The sequence below is a fragment of the Erigeron canadensis genome, chromosome 7 (assembly GCF_010389155.1).
Source record: "Erigeron canadensis isolate Cc75 chromosome 7, C_canadensis_v1, whole genome shotgun sequence".
Lineage (NCBI taxonomy): Eukaryota > Viridiplantae > Streptophyta > Magnoliopsida > Asterales > Asteraceae > Erigeron > Erigeron canadensis.
In genome coordinates, this window is record NC_057767.1 from 29304387 (window position 1) to 29322161 (window position 17775).

Below are 17775 nucleotides of genomic sequence, written 5' to 3' on the forward strand. Positions count from 1 at the left end.
TTCGAGGGTCGAACGTGCCTCCCCGCCCCTTAATAGCTGCGCCAATGTTTACAACTATTATGTGTTCATCTTAGATCACCTGGAAGTATCATCTTTATTTCAACTATATGACTATATGAGTTTCTATACTCTAAACAAAAAATTTCCGGAACGTTGGGACGTCAATTGAAAATTTTAACCAACTTTAGGCTTAAAGTTAGTCTACTTTATTTGTACTTCGTATGTTAGAAGTGCAAAAATAACCACTTAAGGGACGAGAATTGTAATATACTTTTTACTTCACGCATTGTTGGATCAGTGGTAAACACCCTTGCCTCTGGAGACAGAGGTCATGGGTTCGATCCTCATCCCATGCAAAGGTTGGAGGGCCTTTTCTACCATTTAGGTAGAAACTGGAAGCAGCCTCTCTACTTAGGTAAAGGTAAGGTCTGCCTACATCTTAACCTCCCCCATACACCGTCGAGGTATTGGGGCTCAAAACCTGCGGAAGGCGACACTGAGCAGTTACTTACTTTTACTTCACGCATTGTGTCTAGTGATGTGGTAAGTAATGAAAACAGGATTGGGTTGATATTTAAGATAAGAAAATGATATCTTCTCAATAATTTAAGAAATACCAACAATTAAAATTCATATATTTTCTCTTTTAATAATTAAGCTAGTTTTTTTTAAAGATATGTCGTTCTTCTTTTAAATAATGAATCTACTGAAACGTAGATAGGAAATGATTTTTTCCCCATTATCCTTTCAAAATATGAAAATTGGTAATAAACATCATCTTTTTATATCATGAATTTTTATTTTTATCTATAACTATACTGAAACAGGAGGCTGAAGAAGTATTTGGAGTCACCAGAGCCTAGATTCCCGCCCATCCCTCTATTTTATTTTCCACGTTTCTTTTTACCAAAAAAAAAATATATATATAACTGGAGCCCCCCCTTCTCTGACCTAATACAAAAAAACCATTAGAATCAAAACTTTTTTTCAATCTTTCTTCTTCAACCTCTTCTCAACAATTCAACCTATTACTTTATTGAAATCCTCTTCAAAACATTCAGTCACTTATTATTCTTTGTTCTCCATCCAATTTATTTTACGTTTGATTATGCATACAGTTACTATAAACCATTAAAAACCCTAAATCGGTATTGTTGTTGATGGAGATGATGCTCGCGACATGTTGTTGGAGGAAATACTTAGGTGAACAATATTTGGTATCACTTGCTATATGGATGAATTTTATGCTAAGGGGTTGAATGCCCACAAAGTGTTTGCTATAATGCCTGAATGAGAAACGATGAGTTTATAAGCATGTTTTTTACCCGTTAAGTATATTTTCGTTTCTTAGTTTATGCTTTATTGATATGTTTTGATAATGCAATTTTCACTTTACTATCATTGCTTTGGATGTTTATGGTTGAATTTCAATTCAAGTTATGTGTATTGAAAAAACTAGGGAATAAAAGGATTAGGGTTCCATTTGTAGTCGTGATCATGTTTGATCCTTCATTGATAAGCTGATGATGCTGATTTTTCAGTTTCATTATTGCTTTATATATTGCTCTTTCTTATGTACGTATATTGATTATAGAAGTGCTAAAAAAGCCCTCGGATATGCTAAATGTGTTGACAGTCAGCACACATAAGCCAAAGGGGTTAAATTTAGTGTATTTCTACAACACTATATTATAGGCTACGAATTTTACTATCTATAGATGAATTTACTTTATCAACTAAAAGTCTCAAACTTCAAAAAGCTATGTCAATGTAAAAAGGATTTGTCATGTGTTTTGAAAAGCAATTTGAGGCTTATGCATATTAGTTTTCATCCTAAAGTGTGTGAGCTTTTGTTTTGCATCAAAAGGAGGATGAAGGCAGAATATTATACTAATGATACCATTGAGGCAACTCAAACTGGTCATCAGGAGTCTGAACAACTTGTTCAGCCACCCCCAACATTTATGGATCTTGGCATAAATGAGGGTGTGTTTCAGCTTGAGTCTTCGGACTCATCTGAGACGGAATCTGACCAGGAGATGGCTGATGCAACTGTACTTGATCAGCTCCCTTCTCTCCTTGGTCAACCCCAAGAACCACATGTTTCAGTTTCCCCAACTATTGTACAAAGCTTAGAAATACCTCCAATTTTCACCTCTCGCCAACCACTTTCTTCTATGGGTGTGCCTAGAAATAGACACATCCTAACCCCACCGTCGCCGTCGTTCACACCTGAGCATTCTCAGCATGAACGACACATTGAATCTCTTCCCTTCATTTCTACAACACCTCCTCTTCTATCAACTGATGCTACTGCAACTGGAGAACCAAATATTGTCATACCTCGTCCAGTTGCACCTGTAGCTTTTTCGGCTGGTCCAGTGACACCTTCTCCTCCGTCATTGGACAGCCAATTCGTGTCTTTCCAAGCCGATCTCTCGAACCTTCTCGCGAGGGTGGAAGAGATCCAAAAGACACTCGATAGGAACACCAAGTCCCTCTCCAGGTACCACAAAGATCACTTGCAAAATATTAAAGTGGTTGACCTGGGGATCAACAAGTTCTCTGCCAATGAGGACTTGGTGTTTGGCAAGCTGAACGAGTTAGTGGAATCCTCCAATCAACTGGCAACATCTTTAAGGGAGGCGTTTGCACTGACTCAATCTGGAGTCACCTCTTCAATATCCAACCTGCTGAACAGTACTGTCAGATCATCAGAGGTTGATATTAAGAATCTTGAAAGGCAGGTGCAAGATTTATGTAACAAACCTGGCCTAGATGTGACTGTGCTTGGGCACCAGTTGGCCTCTTCAGTGGGTCTCAAGATTGAAGAAACCTTGGCTGCCAGTGAAAACAATTTGATTGAAAAGGTGATGTCTGAGATCACCAAGATTGCAGCGCCCCAGGTCGATCTCACTCCTATTACATCTGAGATTGATCGGTTGAGGTGCAGTCTGGATACACTGGCCAGCAAGGTCTCTGAACACTCAACTGCCATATCGGATCTGACCACTGAAGTTGGCAAAGGAAGGGAGGGTGTGACTGAAAGTGTTAAGGAAGTCCCTGCAACTGGGCTCTCTTCAGATGATCTCTCAATACTCAAACAGATTTTAAAGAGTCAAGAGCAGACAAGTGGAATGTAATGACTCAGTCTCAAGAGATCAATCATCTTTGGAGGACAGTTCGCATGCTTTGTGGAGTCTTCAAAGAGTGCAAGACAATGCAATCATGGCAGCCTCTAGATCGCCTGCCCTCTAGTCATGCCGATTTTGAAGCCATCAGGCAGGGACTAGATGCTGCCAAGGGGGAAAGGTCGGTACATGCCCCTCACACTCTTGTGAAGACTTCAGGTAAAGGGAAGGAGATTGTGGTGGCTACCAGTACTGAGGCTGGTGAGCAAGGGTTTGAGGTGTTTGATGATGTGGTGGTAGGGAGTGTTGATAAGGGAAAGGCCATTGCTGATGAATCTATGGAACCGGCCACCGATGCACCAATGTTGGAAACTGGCAATGTCGATTTGTTGCCTCCAGTTACTGAAAGCGAGAGTCAGAAGTTAGCAAGAGTGGGATACCTGGTCAAGGAAAGGAAGAAACAAATGAAGGTGAACCAATTCGAATCAAGAAGAAATCTTCCAACCCCTCTTGTTGATATCACTGATGCTCAACTCCTTGGCTTGACACTTATTGAATACAAGAAGATCAAAGAAGATCCAAGAATAGTCAATGCACTGAAGGAGATGCTTGAAGTTGAACTGGACAAACACTACCAGGATGATGAGGCTGAATTGGATGCTAAGTGTTTGAATGTGTCGGTGGAAAAGGCCAGAGAGATTAGGTCTGAAGGGATTCTCAAGAGGACTGAGCAGGTAAAGAAGGCGGTCACCAAAGTATTGAATCCACCCAAGTCCAAAGGGAGAAAACAAAAAGCCTTGCCAAGAGATGCAAATCTGAGGACTTGGGTAGAACCATCTGAACCCACAACTGATGATATTCGAGCTGCTACACAAAAGCTGAGCACGAGCAAAATCAAACTGACAAATGAATCTGAAGCTCGCACATACTTGTCAGATGTACAGCGTCGAAGGCACAATAGAGGCAGGATTACTGATGTTAAGGTTTCAATCAAGCCTGGTGCCAAGCATTTTGTTGTTGAGGTACAATACTTTGGTGGGCCTAAAAGGACAACTGAGAACCCGGATGTCCATCAGTATGGTCATTCCGAACATGTTGAAATGTTGAGGTTGCTAGAGGGGAGACAGAGGAAGAATAAAGTTGAAAGAGGCTGGGAGTACGTATTGCAAAATCTTATCAAGTTCAAGGAAAACATTGAAGAAAGATTAGGCCTTGATCCTGAGGATACTCAGCCAATTTCATCAGTCTCAAAAAGAAAGAAAACTGGCGAAGGGCCATCTGTTTAAGTTTTCCTTCTAACTGTCTGCTTGTAATTTTGTATACTTTCTTGTAACTTATTTGTAAATTGTGTGTATATACAAGTTGCCAGATTGTAACTCACAAGTAAGATATCTGATAGGATCTACAAGCTTTTAAAACAAAATCCAAGACATTTGATGATCTATAAAAATGTCTTGGAAACTCAATAGGTTTTATCAAACTCAAGTATTTCAAACTTAAACTTGTATAGAAACAAGGTTGAAATCACTTGACAATATTTCAGGACAATTAGGGGGAATTTGTTAGGTCCAGTTTAAGCTAAACTGGAGCTCTCCAGTGACATCTGGAGAGCATGAGGAATTGTCCGAAATATTAGAAGTCCAGTTGCATTGTACAGGTTTAGCAACTGGTGACTTCCTCCAGTTGAGATCAGAAGACTAGAATCTGAAGACCTTCCAGTTGAAGTCAAAGACAACAGATGGAAGATAGAGATTGGCAATGGCAGCGAAGCCCAGTTGACAATCTACCAGATCAATCAACTGGAGAATCCTCCAGTGTAAATGCTCTTACAAAGCTTTACACTAATTACGAGGAGGACCTTTTTACTCTACATCCTTTTAACCGGACAATGATATTGTCTTTGGATAAAGATACAAAGATGTAGAGTGGTTGAATAAAGTAACCTTTTGTCTTACTTTATTTAACACACACAAAGGATTATTTAAACAATACTTTTGTGTGCTGTCAACCATATTTGTACATCGAAGTTGAGATCCCCATGCTCAATCTTCGACTATAAATAGAGGTCCTTGCACAAACTGTTTCAAAAAACTTTGCAAATACATATATTCTGCAATATTGGTGAACTTGTGCAATATTCTCTCAATCGCAAAAAGAAACATTTCACAACTCTAAGTGTTTCGATTGTTTAGAAGAATTTCCAAGTTTAGATCAATTGTAATTCATGGGTTGTTAGGATATTTACACTCTTGTATTATCTTAGTTCCGCAACAACCTTGTATTTTATTTAAACAAGTAATAAATAAAATACACTTGAAAATTACATATTGTCTCACCAGTATATATACTCGTCATTTATATTATTGCTTGTATTAATATTCTGTCACCTTAATACCTAATTCCAGTTAACCTGGTACACGATCAATCTAAACTGGTCACATCCAGATTAATTGATCGTGTTGCAAAGTTCACTCACCATCGACATAGAGGTGTCTTCAGCACCCATCTAGTAATAGTTAGGACTAAAAGTTCGTACAAAGATACCATCTAACAGTATGTTAATTGATCGTTCATGATCCATTTTCAGTATTCATTTCATTGGATTATTTGCATTTTATTTCTCATCATTCCACCTTATATTTTTTTTAATTATATGTTTTTTATTTGGTTGAAACAAAATTTATGTGTTCCATGTATTCTACAATCTAATCTACATATACGTATTAAAACGAAAGTTAAAAGCTATTTTTTGAAGCTTCCCGTCCATCGGACGGGTCTGAAGACTAATTTATCTAATTAGACAATGATTGTAGCGGTGCACACGGCTTCTGATCATTCCAGGTGCCACATAGAAATTATTGGGCGAAGAAAAATACAGGGGTTGGTTGGATGAATTATTGATGCAAATCTAGGACGTGAAAGATTAATTAAAGAAAAGCTTTAAAAAATAAATCGAAGACAGAAGCTACCAGATACAATGTATCACGAGCATCTAAATAAATCCAACAGGTTTGTCCTTAAGTAGATGTTGCTTTTAGAGTTTTACGAGTAGTACGTTTGAGGTTTTGTCGGCTTTATCATTAGAAAATGATGTTACCATCCTAGAAATTAAAAAGAATTTTATGCTTATTATTTTTTTATATCAATTACTTTTATATTAAATATCAGCATTACTTGACTAATAATCGCTCACACCACACCATCATCATCAACGCTGCATTGCACAGGTTTCTTCTTAATTGTAAATGTAAATATGTATCGGAATCAGAATATTACGTAGTTATAGTACCTACATCTTATTAAAATTAAACCATAAAATATTTTCACTTTTGTTTGTTAAAAGTACGTATTTAGAAAAATCCAGACCAACCAATTAGATTAACCCATTTTTAAAAATAGGAAAATGCTAAATGAATTCCTTAGTGATTTACTTAACATGCATAAAAATATTATATTTTTCCATATTAAAAGTTCACCCCCTGAATATGGTCACTACAACAAATATGTTATTTATTAACATATTAAAAAGTGTAAAAAGAACTCACATTTAAAAGTGTGAAAAAATTAAAGAATCAAAATTTTTTCACAATGATATATGTAGAAATAAAAAGTTTATATTTTCAAGTGTAAAAATATAAAATTGTTCACACTTTGTAATTTGTGACACCAAATTTTCTCACACAAGAGAAAGTGCGAGGAATTTGAATGTGACAAATTAGCTCTCACACTTTTAAGTGTGAAAATGTTTGACATTTTTCCATACTTTTAAGTGCTGAACATTTTGTTTATACATTTATAGTTATGAAAAATATGATTTTTAAATTTTTTTACATTTCTAAATGTAAATTTTTTTTTATAATTTTAAATGTTAATAAATTAACATATTTTTTCACACTTTTTAGAAATGCGAAAAAATAAATGTGAGCAATTAACATTTTTATTGTAGTGAATAAATGTACAACTAACTAATGCACCTTAACGAAACCCTTAGAGTTTCGTTTAACAAAAACCTTTAAAATAATTCCAAGGCTTTATTTTTCATGTTCCCGCTATATGTGGACGGTTTCTTTTATAGTCTAAAATGTTTAAGAGAATCAAGATTCTTTCATTATAAAATTCAATTATAATAGGAACGTGGTTCAAGTTCACTGAATCTTCATATGACGATTTTGTTTGGCCAACACATTACCTTCGGGAACATATATATTCATATTTAAGCTATTCATAAATAATTGACTATGTGCATTTTTATTACTTCATGATTTTTATATTTTTATAATTTTTAATCTATTTTGAATCTTAAAAAAAATAATCAAGGAATAAATTTAACGTATTCTTATTAGTCATTATATAGTTAGCGACTTAGCGTAACATATAAATTATAAAAACAAAATATTCTCATACGTAATTTGAAATTATTGATTTAAAATACGATAATTAATGTAATTATAAATATGTTTAATGTGTATTGAAAAACAATTTGAGAAATATCAAATAACATTATTTTGAAAAGTAAATTAGGAAGTTAAGTGAACCATTTTCAGGGTCAAAAACATAATATTGTATGTAGTATAGTTTGGATTTATTTTTGAAGTTTTGGTCATGACGCATTTTCTGCGTATATAAGTATCATTTTGTAGTTTTCTTTTTATAATGGTGTTGATAACATATGAATTATTATCACTCTTTTTTCCATCAACGATTGCCGATTCATTTTCATATGTCTACATTTGTGATATGATATAGGTCTTTCGGACCTTTTTTGTTTTTTTTTGGGCTCAACTAAGTCCTTTAACTCAAAGTTAATCAAGAACCTAGGTGACATTTAATCCTAGACTAGATTTCGTCATTGTAGACGAGCATGGTACCCGCGCAATGCTACGGCGGTGGTGGAGAAGGCGGTTTAGTGGTGTCGGTGATGATATCATTGGTGATGGTGATGGTGACAGTGTCAAGTAGTGTAGGTTGATATAATTGTGATAGTAGAAATTTTTATAAGATAAGGGATTAAAGTGTTAATTATTAAAATAAAGGTTTAGAGTGTAAATTATACACCGTAATTCATTAAGGACAAAACATAAAAAGTCAAAGGTAATTCTGATAATTCAAAAATAGAATTACCTAAAATAAAAAGAGGCTACTTCTTTTATAAGGATAAAAATATAAAGATAGAATTTGACATGAATAGGAAACGCGTGATAATAAGTTGTGGAAGGAAATGTCAAACATTTCCAAAACAAAATTAACTTATTTACAGAGAATATATATCAGATTCCTCAGCTCTAAAACATTTCCATTTCAATATTTACGTGTACAGCAGTTGTTGATCAGTGATCACCAAATAATGTTTTCAGAATTAAACCTTTTTTCTTTTTTCAAAGAATATGTAAAATTTGATTTTATGTTAGATAAAAAGCAAGTACGTATTACATCACCAATATGTGTCTTGGACATACATATACTTACTGCTAACTAAAATTAAAATTTATAAAATTAATTATCATGTTTAAAATTTAACGTTAATGAAAAAATGTACAAATGGTAACATGTTTTTATCTTATTTTAAATAAGGGGTTTGTTAAATACAGCCTTTAGGGCTGTATTTATGCTGCATAAATTGTTTGTACATTTACTATGAAAATCAGAGGACGGACTTTTAATATGGAATGTACAAGTTTTTTTATACACGTTAAATACAGCCTTAAAGGCTATATTTTTTTACGTTTAAATAGCATATACGACGACCTACAAATTAACCAACTTTCTTCCTTCCTTTAATTTAAAATTAATTATGTCTGCCTTTTTTAATTTCGCTTTTTCTTTTTTGACGTTTTGTCGTCGAAGTTAATTTCTTCTATAAAATACTACATTGCTCCTCGCTTCATCTCCCTTTCCTGCTTAATTTCTTTGAACACAAAAAACACAGATATTATAAAAGAATATATATATATGGAAGAAATGTCATCTTTATGGAGTCATCAAGAGGTTTGTCTATCATTCTTCATTTCGTTTCATAAGAAAAACAAAACACATAGAAAACATGATGAAATCTTGTGTATTCATCATTATATATATATATATATATACTTGCTCCAGTTCATAATAGTGTGGACAAGAATCTATTTTTAATGTTTTTTGGTTAATATAATTACGTACCACTCTAACTAAATCTCGATCACTTTTTGAATACGTGTTTGTCAATTAAATGTGATTTTTACATGCATTTCTAAATATATGAGATCTAAAAAGAATTAACCGGAAAATTAATAGTCTCTCTCTACATCGTGGCAAAGCGGTATGAGTGTATGACTGTTTAATTTTAATTTTTGTATATCTTTATATACTTTAGATTTTGATGGGATCGGGTGTTGTTGTTATTGTTGAGATCTATGAGATTTAAAGAAATTACTTATTCAATTGAATGTTGTATATCTTTGATTCTAAAAAACCTAGAGTTAGTTGATCGAAACAAAAGCATATCTTAATCAAAAGATTGTGTAGAAGTGTCTATAACAAGCTGCAGTCTTTTGTATTTCATATATAAAGTTTTGTGTTTTAATTATTTCTTTTCTGGCCTTCGATGGGTTTTTTTTTTCCATGTGGAGAATTTAATTTTTCTTTTGTTTGTGCGTGAAAAAAGAAAACATATTTTAGTATGTCTAATGTGTTCTAGTGAGACAATCAGATTTAATTGGAAGCCCTAATATCTTAAAATTACCATGCAAGAATCTCATAAAGATTAAAGAAGAAAAAAAATGCATTAGCTACATGTGCAGCACATGCTTTCACCAAATAAATAGTAGACGATTAAGCTAGAATGGCTCTAGCTAATACAAAATTAAGTAGACCATGCATTATAGATCAGATAATGTATTAAGAAAACATAATTGATTTTCATAAAATTCATTCTTGCATTCATCAATTTGTAATTGGTTTTTGATATTTGGAGAATGTAGACTATTGAGGAACTGAAGCTAAGGATTCATTACACAACACTCGAATTGGAAGCAGTAAGAGCAAAAGCAAATGAAGAAGTGAATAAAAGCACCGAATCAGTGAAACAAATGTTACAGCTCTTAAAACTTGTTTGCCAAGAAAGAGATGAAGCAAGAAATCGAATACATAGAGTTCTCAACAAGATCATGCCTTCTATAAACAATCCCATGTCCTCGGATTTTTTCATGATCAATAAAGTTAATCACTGCTCTCTGAACCCAAATTTGATGAAACCCGCAAAAGCCAACTCAAGTATTGCAGAATCCAACAGTTTTTCTGATGCATACAATCATAGCCTGTCGCCCGTGGAATCACGTTTTGACCCCGTGACATCTCCTGAGTTCTCCAACATTAATACGAACTCTTCATTTGTTCAAGGTTGCTGTCGGATGGGTAGGTCTGACAGTTTTCATGCATTAGGAAATAATATCCCAAAAGTGGATCCTGCTACTTTGATGATAGAGAATATGATCAAGGGAAAAGCCTTGCCACAAAAAGGAAAATTGTTACGAGCTGTTATGGAAGCGGGCCCTTTGTTGCAGACATTGGTTGAAACAGGCCCGCTTCCTAGTTGTCAGAACTTTTCATCACCAATGCAGTCTTTCAGCGTTGGTGGTCAAAATCAGACAACAATGATAACCAAACAATCACAGCCACCTTTCGAGATCTCTTGTTATGGTTTATCCAAGACGCCAAATGGCGGTGGTGGCGTGGGAATCGGTGGAAATATCTTGAGTTTTGATGATGTGAATTATAACCACCACCAAAGGAGGATGGTAGTAGATTCTCCTAGAGTTAAGAATAAATTTGGTCTGGCTGAAAAGAGGCAAAGGATTCAATAAGTTCATGAAAAAAGGCTCTTTTTCATCTTTTTTTCCACTTTATTTTTTTTACTTTTGTAAAGAACTTTTTGAAGGTTTTTGACAGATGACCGGTGTATATGATGCTCTGTTTAGGTTTGAATTGAATTATACAGTGATTTTATACTTCTTGACTTCTTGTATTTTATATGATTGATTTGCTACATATATATAGACTGTGTGTCCTTTTTATTTATTATGAAAATGACAATGCTCCAAACACCTGAAATATTTAGATTAATCTAGCTAGTACGGAGTAATTTACTATCTATAACAAATGAATTCCATTTTTTGTATATGTTTTGATCCGACAAAAACATGATAATAACAAATGAGCAAGTTAATATAGAATCTTCATTAGGTACCTTAAGAACTATCACCACAACAATGCACATTTGCATTGGTTTTCACTTTGTTTAATTTGGTCATATTATCATATCTGTAATCAAAAGCATGTAGTCATATCGACAAACAATGTTTTTGTACCACAAAAAGCAATTTTTGACCAAAAATTTAATCTGCATTGATACCTAATGGCTTTAAGTCCTGTTCCTTCTCCGGGGTTGAAGCCTTCAAAATGGAGTCCAATAGTGATTGCAATGGTTGGCACCATGGGAACCCTATTTCTAATCTTTAGCTACTTTAACGTATTGCGACGTTGTTCATTTCGTTCCCTTTTATCCTCAAGAAACGACCAAAGAAGGCGTCTAAGTGATGCAAACCGAGAGGGAAATGATTCCTCTCTACACTTCCAAAGCCGGGGGATTGATTCATTCACGGTGCAAATGATTCCAGTTACACCCTTCAAGAAAACGAGTGAAGCGGGTAAAGTGAATAATAATCAAGGTGATGATCATCAAAGTAGTGAATGTGCAATATGTTTGGGTGAATATGAGGATGATGAGTGGGTGAAAACCATACCAAGTTGCAATCATATATTTCATGTATCATGCATTGATACTTGGTTTCAAACTCATTCGAATTGCCCTCTTTGTAGATCAGATGTTTTTGATCATCTTGATGTTTCGGTCTCTACATGTGACAGTCTTGGAAGAAATCTCATCAGAGAAGATGTTGATGAAGATCGATCCGCTTTTTATCAGTCTCTTCGGTCACATATCCTTCAAAATTCTAACTTGTCTAGGCTAGCTTGATCCTAGAGTACAGTTGTACACCGTGCCTTCTTTCAAAATGTATTAATAATTACAATTTCAACTAACATATTTGCTACACTCACCACTAGTTAACATGTTTGAAAGCAGAATGTTATTGCAAGAACTAATTAGCTAGTAGCCATCTAAATAAAAAGTATTACTTCTAGTAAATATGGCTGCGAAGGCAGCACTTCGTAAGTCAAATGGCTTCATGATTATGGAGGCATGTATAGCTTCTTATCCGGAGGCTTTCCCGGGGGATTTTTCTATTATGACATGGAATGCTAAAAAGATGGAATCTATGAACGAGCTCTTTCAATTCGTCTAAGCCTAGAACCAGGCAAGAGAGCTAGCTAGCTTGGGATGATTATTTTAGGCACCATTTGGCTATATAACCCGGGGCTTTAGCTACCCTACCGAATTCCCTTCACAAGCCAAGGGTATATCATCAGTAATTGTATATGCCAAAAGCGATTCTAAGATCGTCTTATACGTTTCTAGCTTTATGATTCAAGTGCTACTGTATGTATTGAGTCACTAATTATTGTTAGTTTGTCACATACCATTTCGATCTTTTCATGATATGGATGATATAAATGAAGGTTTGAACAAAACATGTTAATTTACAGCTTCATTTCATCTTAATCACTAAACTTTGATCCCTCGATCTATATAGATCGACGGTGTGATTCAGTAATTGCTAAATGGATTGGGTGTTTCTTCTAAATGACTAGTATATGTTAATAAAAGTGAAAAATGGGCAGATGACTGACCCGACGGTCCCGACCCCATCGGTAATTAATCTGCTAATCTGATGGGTGGACTAGTAATGGGCCTGTGATAGAGAAGAGAAAATACGAAAGTGCAATATTGAGCAAAAGCCCAAGAGAGTAGACTGGGCCTGGATCCAGAAGAAAACCATGGCACCGTATGAGCCATGCCTAGACGTGGGAAAAAAACCGGTTCCAAAAAAACCGATTTGGATAATCTAAGAACCGGAACTGATTGGAACCGGTCTTGCATGAGGAACCGTTTCCACTTCCTCAAGAACCGATAGATAGGGACCGGTTCCACCTTTTGAATCCAAAAATCAGTTCCTTCCCGGTTCCAACAAAAAAAAACCAAAAAAACATAGTCAAACGTTGACCAAGAACCGGTTGGAACCAGTTCCGGTTCCGAACCGGTTCCAATCCAATTCTCACGTCTAGCCGTGCCCAAAAACCGGTTAAACAAACTCCGTAACCGGCTTTGATCAATGCAATCAAAACTAGCTTTGACCAAACCCGAATGGGTTTGAAATCGGTTTTGGTCAAAAGATTTACCCTTTTCGGTTCTTTTTCCCCCAAAATCCGAAACCGAAGAGATATGAAACTTGTAAAAAATCGAACTGATACCAGCACAAAAAACGAACCGGTTTGGGAGAAACCGACCAGTTTTTTTATCAGTTAGATTTTTGATTTTTTGAAACCGGTTATCCAAAACCTATTTTTTGGGCATGTCTACACCGTGGTAGCCTGGGTATTAATCATTTTGATTAAAAAATCTTTTGCAAGTTTATATTATCTTTAGAAAAGCTAGTATATAGTATTAAACCACCAATATAATTTACAAATAGATCCTATAGTAGCTCTAAGGTGGGGAAGTATTTTACTTTGGTTAGTCATATAATTTAGAACAGCAACAAGCTTAATTATATACTAGACAGTTGCCTGTGCGATGCAGCGGCAATGGTGGTTGTGACAACGGTGTGGCAACCCGGCAATAGTCGCTGATGTGTTGCGGTGGCGTGGTAGTGATTGTAAATTAAGGGTTGGAGGATCTATGTTGTAAATTATTTTATTTAAGGTATTATAGGTATATATGTGATGATGCTTAATTAATAAATAAATAAAAAAAAAGGTAATATGATCATTTCAAAGTCTTAATTACTTAAAAAGAGAGAGGTAGTTTGCTTTATATAGTATTATAGAAATATAGATATAGATATAGATAATCGTCGTCGTCCGTTGTCAATACAAAATATGATACGGACTTATCTTTATAAACTTCAGGACATGTGATGATTTGATAAAGATGTATGTAAATAAAATAGTATATGTGAACTACAACCCATTATGAATTTCTCACAAGAGTCGATACAAAATTTGATGAAGAAGCATATAACGGCTAAGGTATACTTTTTTAAATTATTCACCATCTAATTTGTTAACTTAGATATATACAACTTAACCTAAAAAATCCCTATTATTATTTCGAAACTATATTTTCCTTGAAATGTTTATTATTGTTATTTATTTGGAGGCTCATAAGATGTTTACATAGGTATGTTTTCTCGTGGTGGTTATATGAACTTATCTTTAAAATGGCCCGGTCTGCACACAAGAGCAATTGGCGAGTAGCCCCCAAGAGGCCAAGATATATGGTACGTGTCCCCTCATAACATAAATGTAACTTAACACCTCCATTGTAGATCAGTTCATAATACTCTTATACAGTAACCATCTTTTCATCTGATGTTAGCAAGACTTTTTTGCAATAAACGCAGAGCAATGAAAGTTGTTGGGAACACTACTTGTTTCAATTGGTTCTTAATTAAATGATCAAGTTGAGATGCATATATATACTGGCTAAAGGTTCTACTTGCACAATCTAGCTATACCCATCATTTCAGACTCCGACAATTAGATCATATCTACAGGCCTTACAGCATTCGATAATTTTCTTTTGATGAAACATATACCATTAAATGGTCGAATTTGTCGGATCTTCTATAGTTAAAACAAAACAATTTTGGAAACAAAGAAGCGGTGTTTTTTGGGAACGATAAATAGAGTAGCAATATAGATCATGGTCCTTCATGAAACACATCACCATATAAAAGTGATGTGCTGCCAATTCCCCTTCATTTCATAAGGTTCAAGAGATCGATGAGCAAATATTTAGGGTAAAAATCCTACAGATTTATTCCAAAGAATATATTGAACCCCAAAGCTATAGGTAAAAACCAGGGATGCGCCAACTAGTTGGAGTAGCATCATTAGCGAAGCATGCTATCTGAAATTATAAAAACTTTACTAGCACGGTGTGCAATGCGGTGCTGGCGGCAACTAGTGGCGATGGGCCAATGGTGGCGACTATTGGTCGTGGTGACAGCGTCTAGTGGTGTATTGGTGTATGTTAATATAAATGTAACTGATATAAAGATGATAAGTAATTCAAAAGAAAAAAATGGTAGTAGAGGTATTTAAAAGATTGTAGTTTAAGGTGTAAATTATTAAATTTGAGTTATAAAGTGTAAATTAATTTATTATTGGTAAACTGGGTAATCTATACTACCTATATAAACAAACTACCCCCTTCCCATTCAACTCTCTACCTTTGAATGACCTAATATACCTTTTATATTTAAACTACCCCACACACCTTATCCCTTAAATTTCGAGATTACCCTTAATAAAAAAACCTACAATTACCTAAAACCCCTATTGTTATAAATCCCCATTTACTCTAAAATTATTGCTGAAGGTATTGCTACGGATAAGAAAAAAGTATAACTCACAAAATTACGAACCAATTATATCCTTTGTATGTTCGTATTAAATTTTAATCTTTGATTATTATTTTTTTAAATTGCCTTAGTCTCCTCCCCTACAATTGTAAGTGGTTATTTTTCATGGTTAGTGTTTGCACTTCATTATTTTTTTCACCTAATCCGCGACTTATTTTTAGAATGATATATACGGTTAGATCCTGCATTGACGCATCTCATGAAAGTAAACTGAACGTTATAAACCGTTACGATGTCTAAAGTGTTATAGACCGTCGCCGCTGCAACGCGCGAGCACCACTCTAGTATCTAATAAAATGTTCAATATTTGTTGTTGAGGCATTTCTAACATCTCATTTACTTTTACAATTTTTTTCGAAAAATATAAGGAGGTTACAATTTTTATATATTAACATAAATAAAACATAATGTCTTTGCGTTAAAAAAAAAAAAAACTTAATGACCTAAAGATAACCCCCTAAAATATTAACATTTGTAAACTCTAAAAGAACAATTGCTTAGAGATATGAACTTCTCATCAACCATAAATGGACATCTTCTGCTATGCATTAGACCAATGAATTACTTGTATTATAATATTGCTTATTATTTAATACATATAGCTTTTCGATTCTATTCTTATGCTTAATTATTTAAAACGCAATCATTTTTTCTTTAATTCTTCCACGATATAGAACCATCGCATTGCATGGATGCTCATATAATTACGTTAAATCGAGTGCTATTAGACATTCGGGGCACTCTTATTTTTTTAATCAGTAAATGCTCAGTGAATAAGATATCTAAATGGAAAACTATCATTAATATCCTAATTCTCTTTAAATTTCTATTTTATATAAAAATAACTAATTGTAAACATACCTATCCAATTTAGTGGGATTAAGACTAGTATACAAATAAACAAGAAATGATAGTTTTTCAAATAAACTTATATTGTTTGTTTTTGGTACAGTTTATATTTTTGTTATGTTGTTAAAGCTAAAATTAATTTAATTTTAATAAACTGAAACAACTGAGTATCTGAGATTGAATTTTAAATAGTTCCTATGATAAAAGGACGAGACAAATTATCCGTGCGTTGTGGCGGTGAGATGGTGAGGTGATAGGTTGTAGAGTATGATAGATTATAAGAGGTGATAGGTTATAGAGTGTGATAGTCAAATGTATTAACCGTACGGGCTCCGCCTTCGGATTTAAAAGTTCGTTAAAAGTATATCGAATGACATCTCTAATGAAAGAGCATGAAATTTTAAGAACATCAGTATAATTTTAATAATTTATCGATATACAATTTTTGAGATAAAAGCTTTTGAATGAGTTTGAATGATAAAATGATTTATTGAGTAGAGAGAAAAATAAGTGGTTGAAATTTGAAGAGAGAGAAAAATAAGTGGTTGAGATGTATGTAAATGTATTGTACATTATGCATTAGTAGGTGTATATTGTTAAAAAGTTGAAAGCTAAAATAATTTGAAAGGAACAAATGCTTTATAATGTAGTAGAGATAAACAGAAACATGGACCCGACATCTGGGTCGGTTGCTCCCACTACGCCTGATCAGGAAATCAATGATCCCAACAAATAAGTGAATAACAGTGAGGCTGGGAGCCTGCAGGGGGGAGGCGGCATGAGTGCTGGCCCAGTACGACAAATGGGCCGTTCAAGGCATGCTTATTTAACATTTGTTGGAGTTCGGTTACTGGTGTGACTTTTTGCCAAAGTAGAGATATTATAATATCAAGATTGTTTTGTCCACTTGAATATGTAAAAGTAAAGCATTGCATAAAATCTATACCCGTGTAGTTATTCTCGAATGTGTTTTAGACTTTTTAGCGTAATGCGAGTATGATCTCAAAACAAAATAATATCTACCAATATATTAAAATAAAATTGAAAAGGCTATTGAACGACATGTGGCACTTATCATAGGTTTTAATTATCAATGGTAATTTAAAATGTGTCACATAAGTTCGGTAGCATGGAGTCAGATCGCTGACCCAATCTCTTAAGGTGGGTTTGGGTCAAACTAACTAAAAGATATTAATGTTTCTTTTTGGAGGAAATGG

General features: G+C 34.3%; 2 protein-coding genes across 2 annotated transcripts; both read left to right on the forward strand.

Moving 5' to 3' along the window:
- Positions 1-9033: 9033 nt before the first annotated feature.
- LOC122608276 lies at positions 9034-11130 on the forward strand. Its single transcript, XM_043781360.1, has 2 exons — positions 9034-9116; positions 10088-11130. Exons 1-2 carry the CDS (start codon positions 9081-9083, stop codon positions 10967-10969), a joined length of 918 nt encoding a protein of 305 aa, XP_043637295.1. The 5' UTR covers positions 9034-9080; the 3' UTR covers positions 10970-11130.
- Positions 11131-11520: 390 nt separating this feature from the next.
- On the forward strand, positions 11521-12141 carry LOC122609246 (RING-H2 finger protein ATL16-like). The gene has a single exon (XM_043782303.1). The coding sequence runs from the start codon at positions 11521-11523 to the stop codon at positions 12139-12141; it is 621 nt and encodes a 206-aa protein (XP_043638238.1).
- The last annotated feature ends 5634 nt before the right edge of the window (positions 12142-17775 follow it).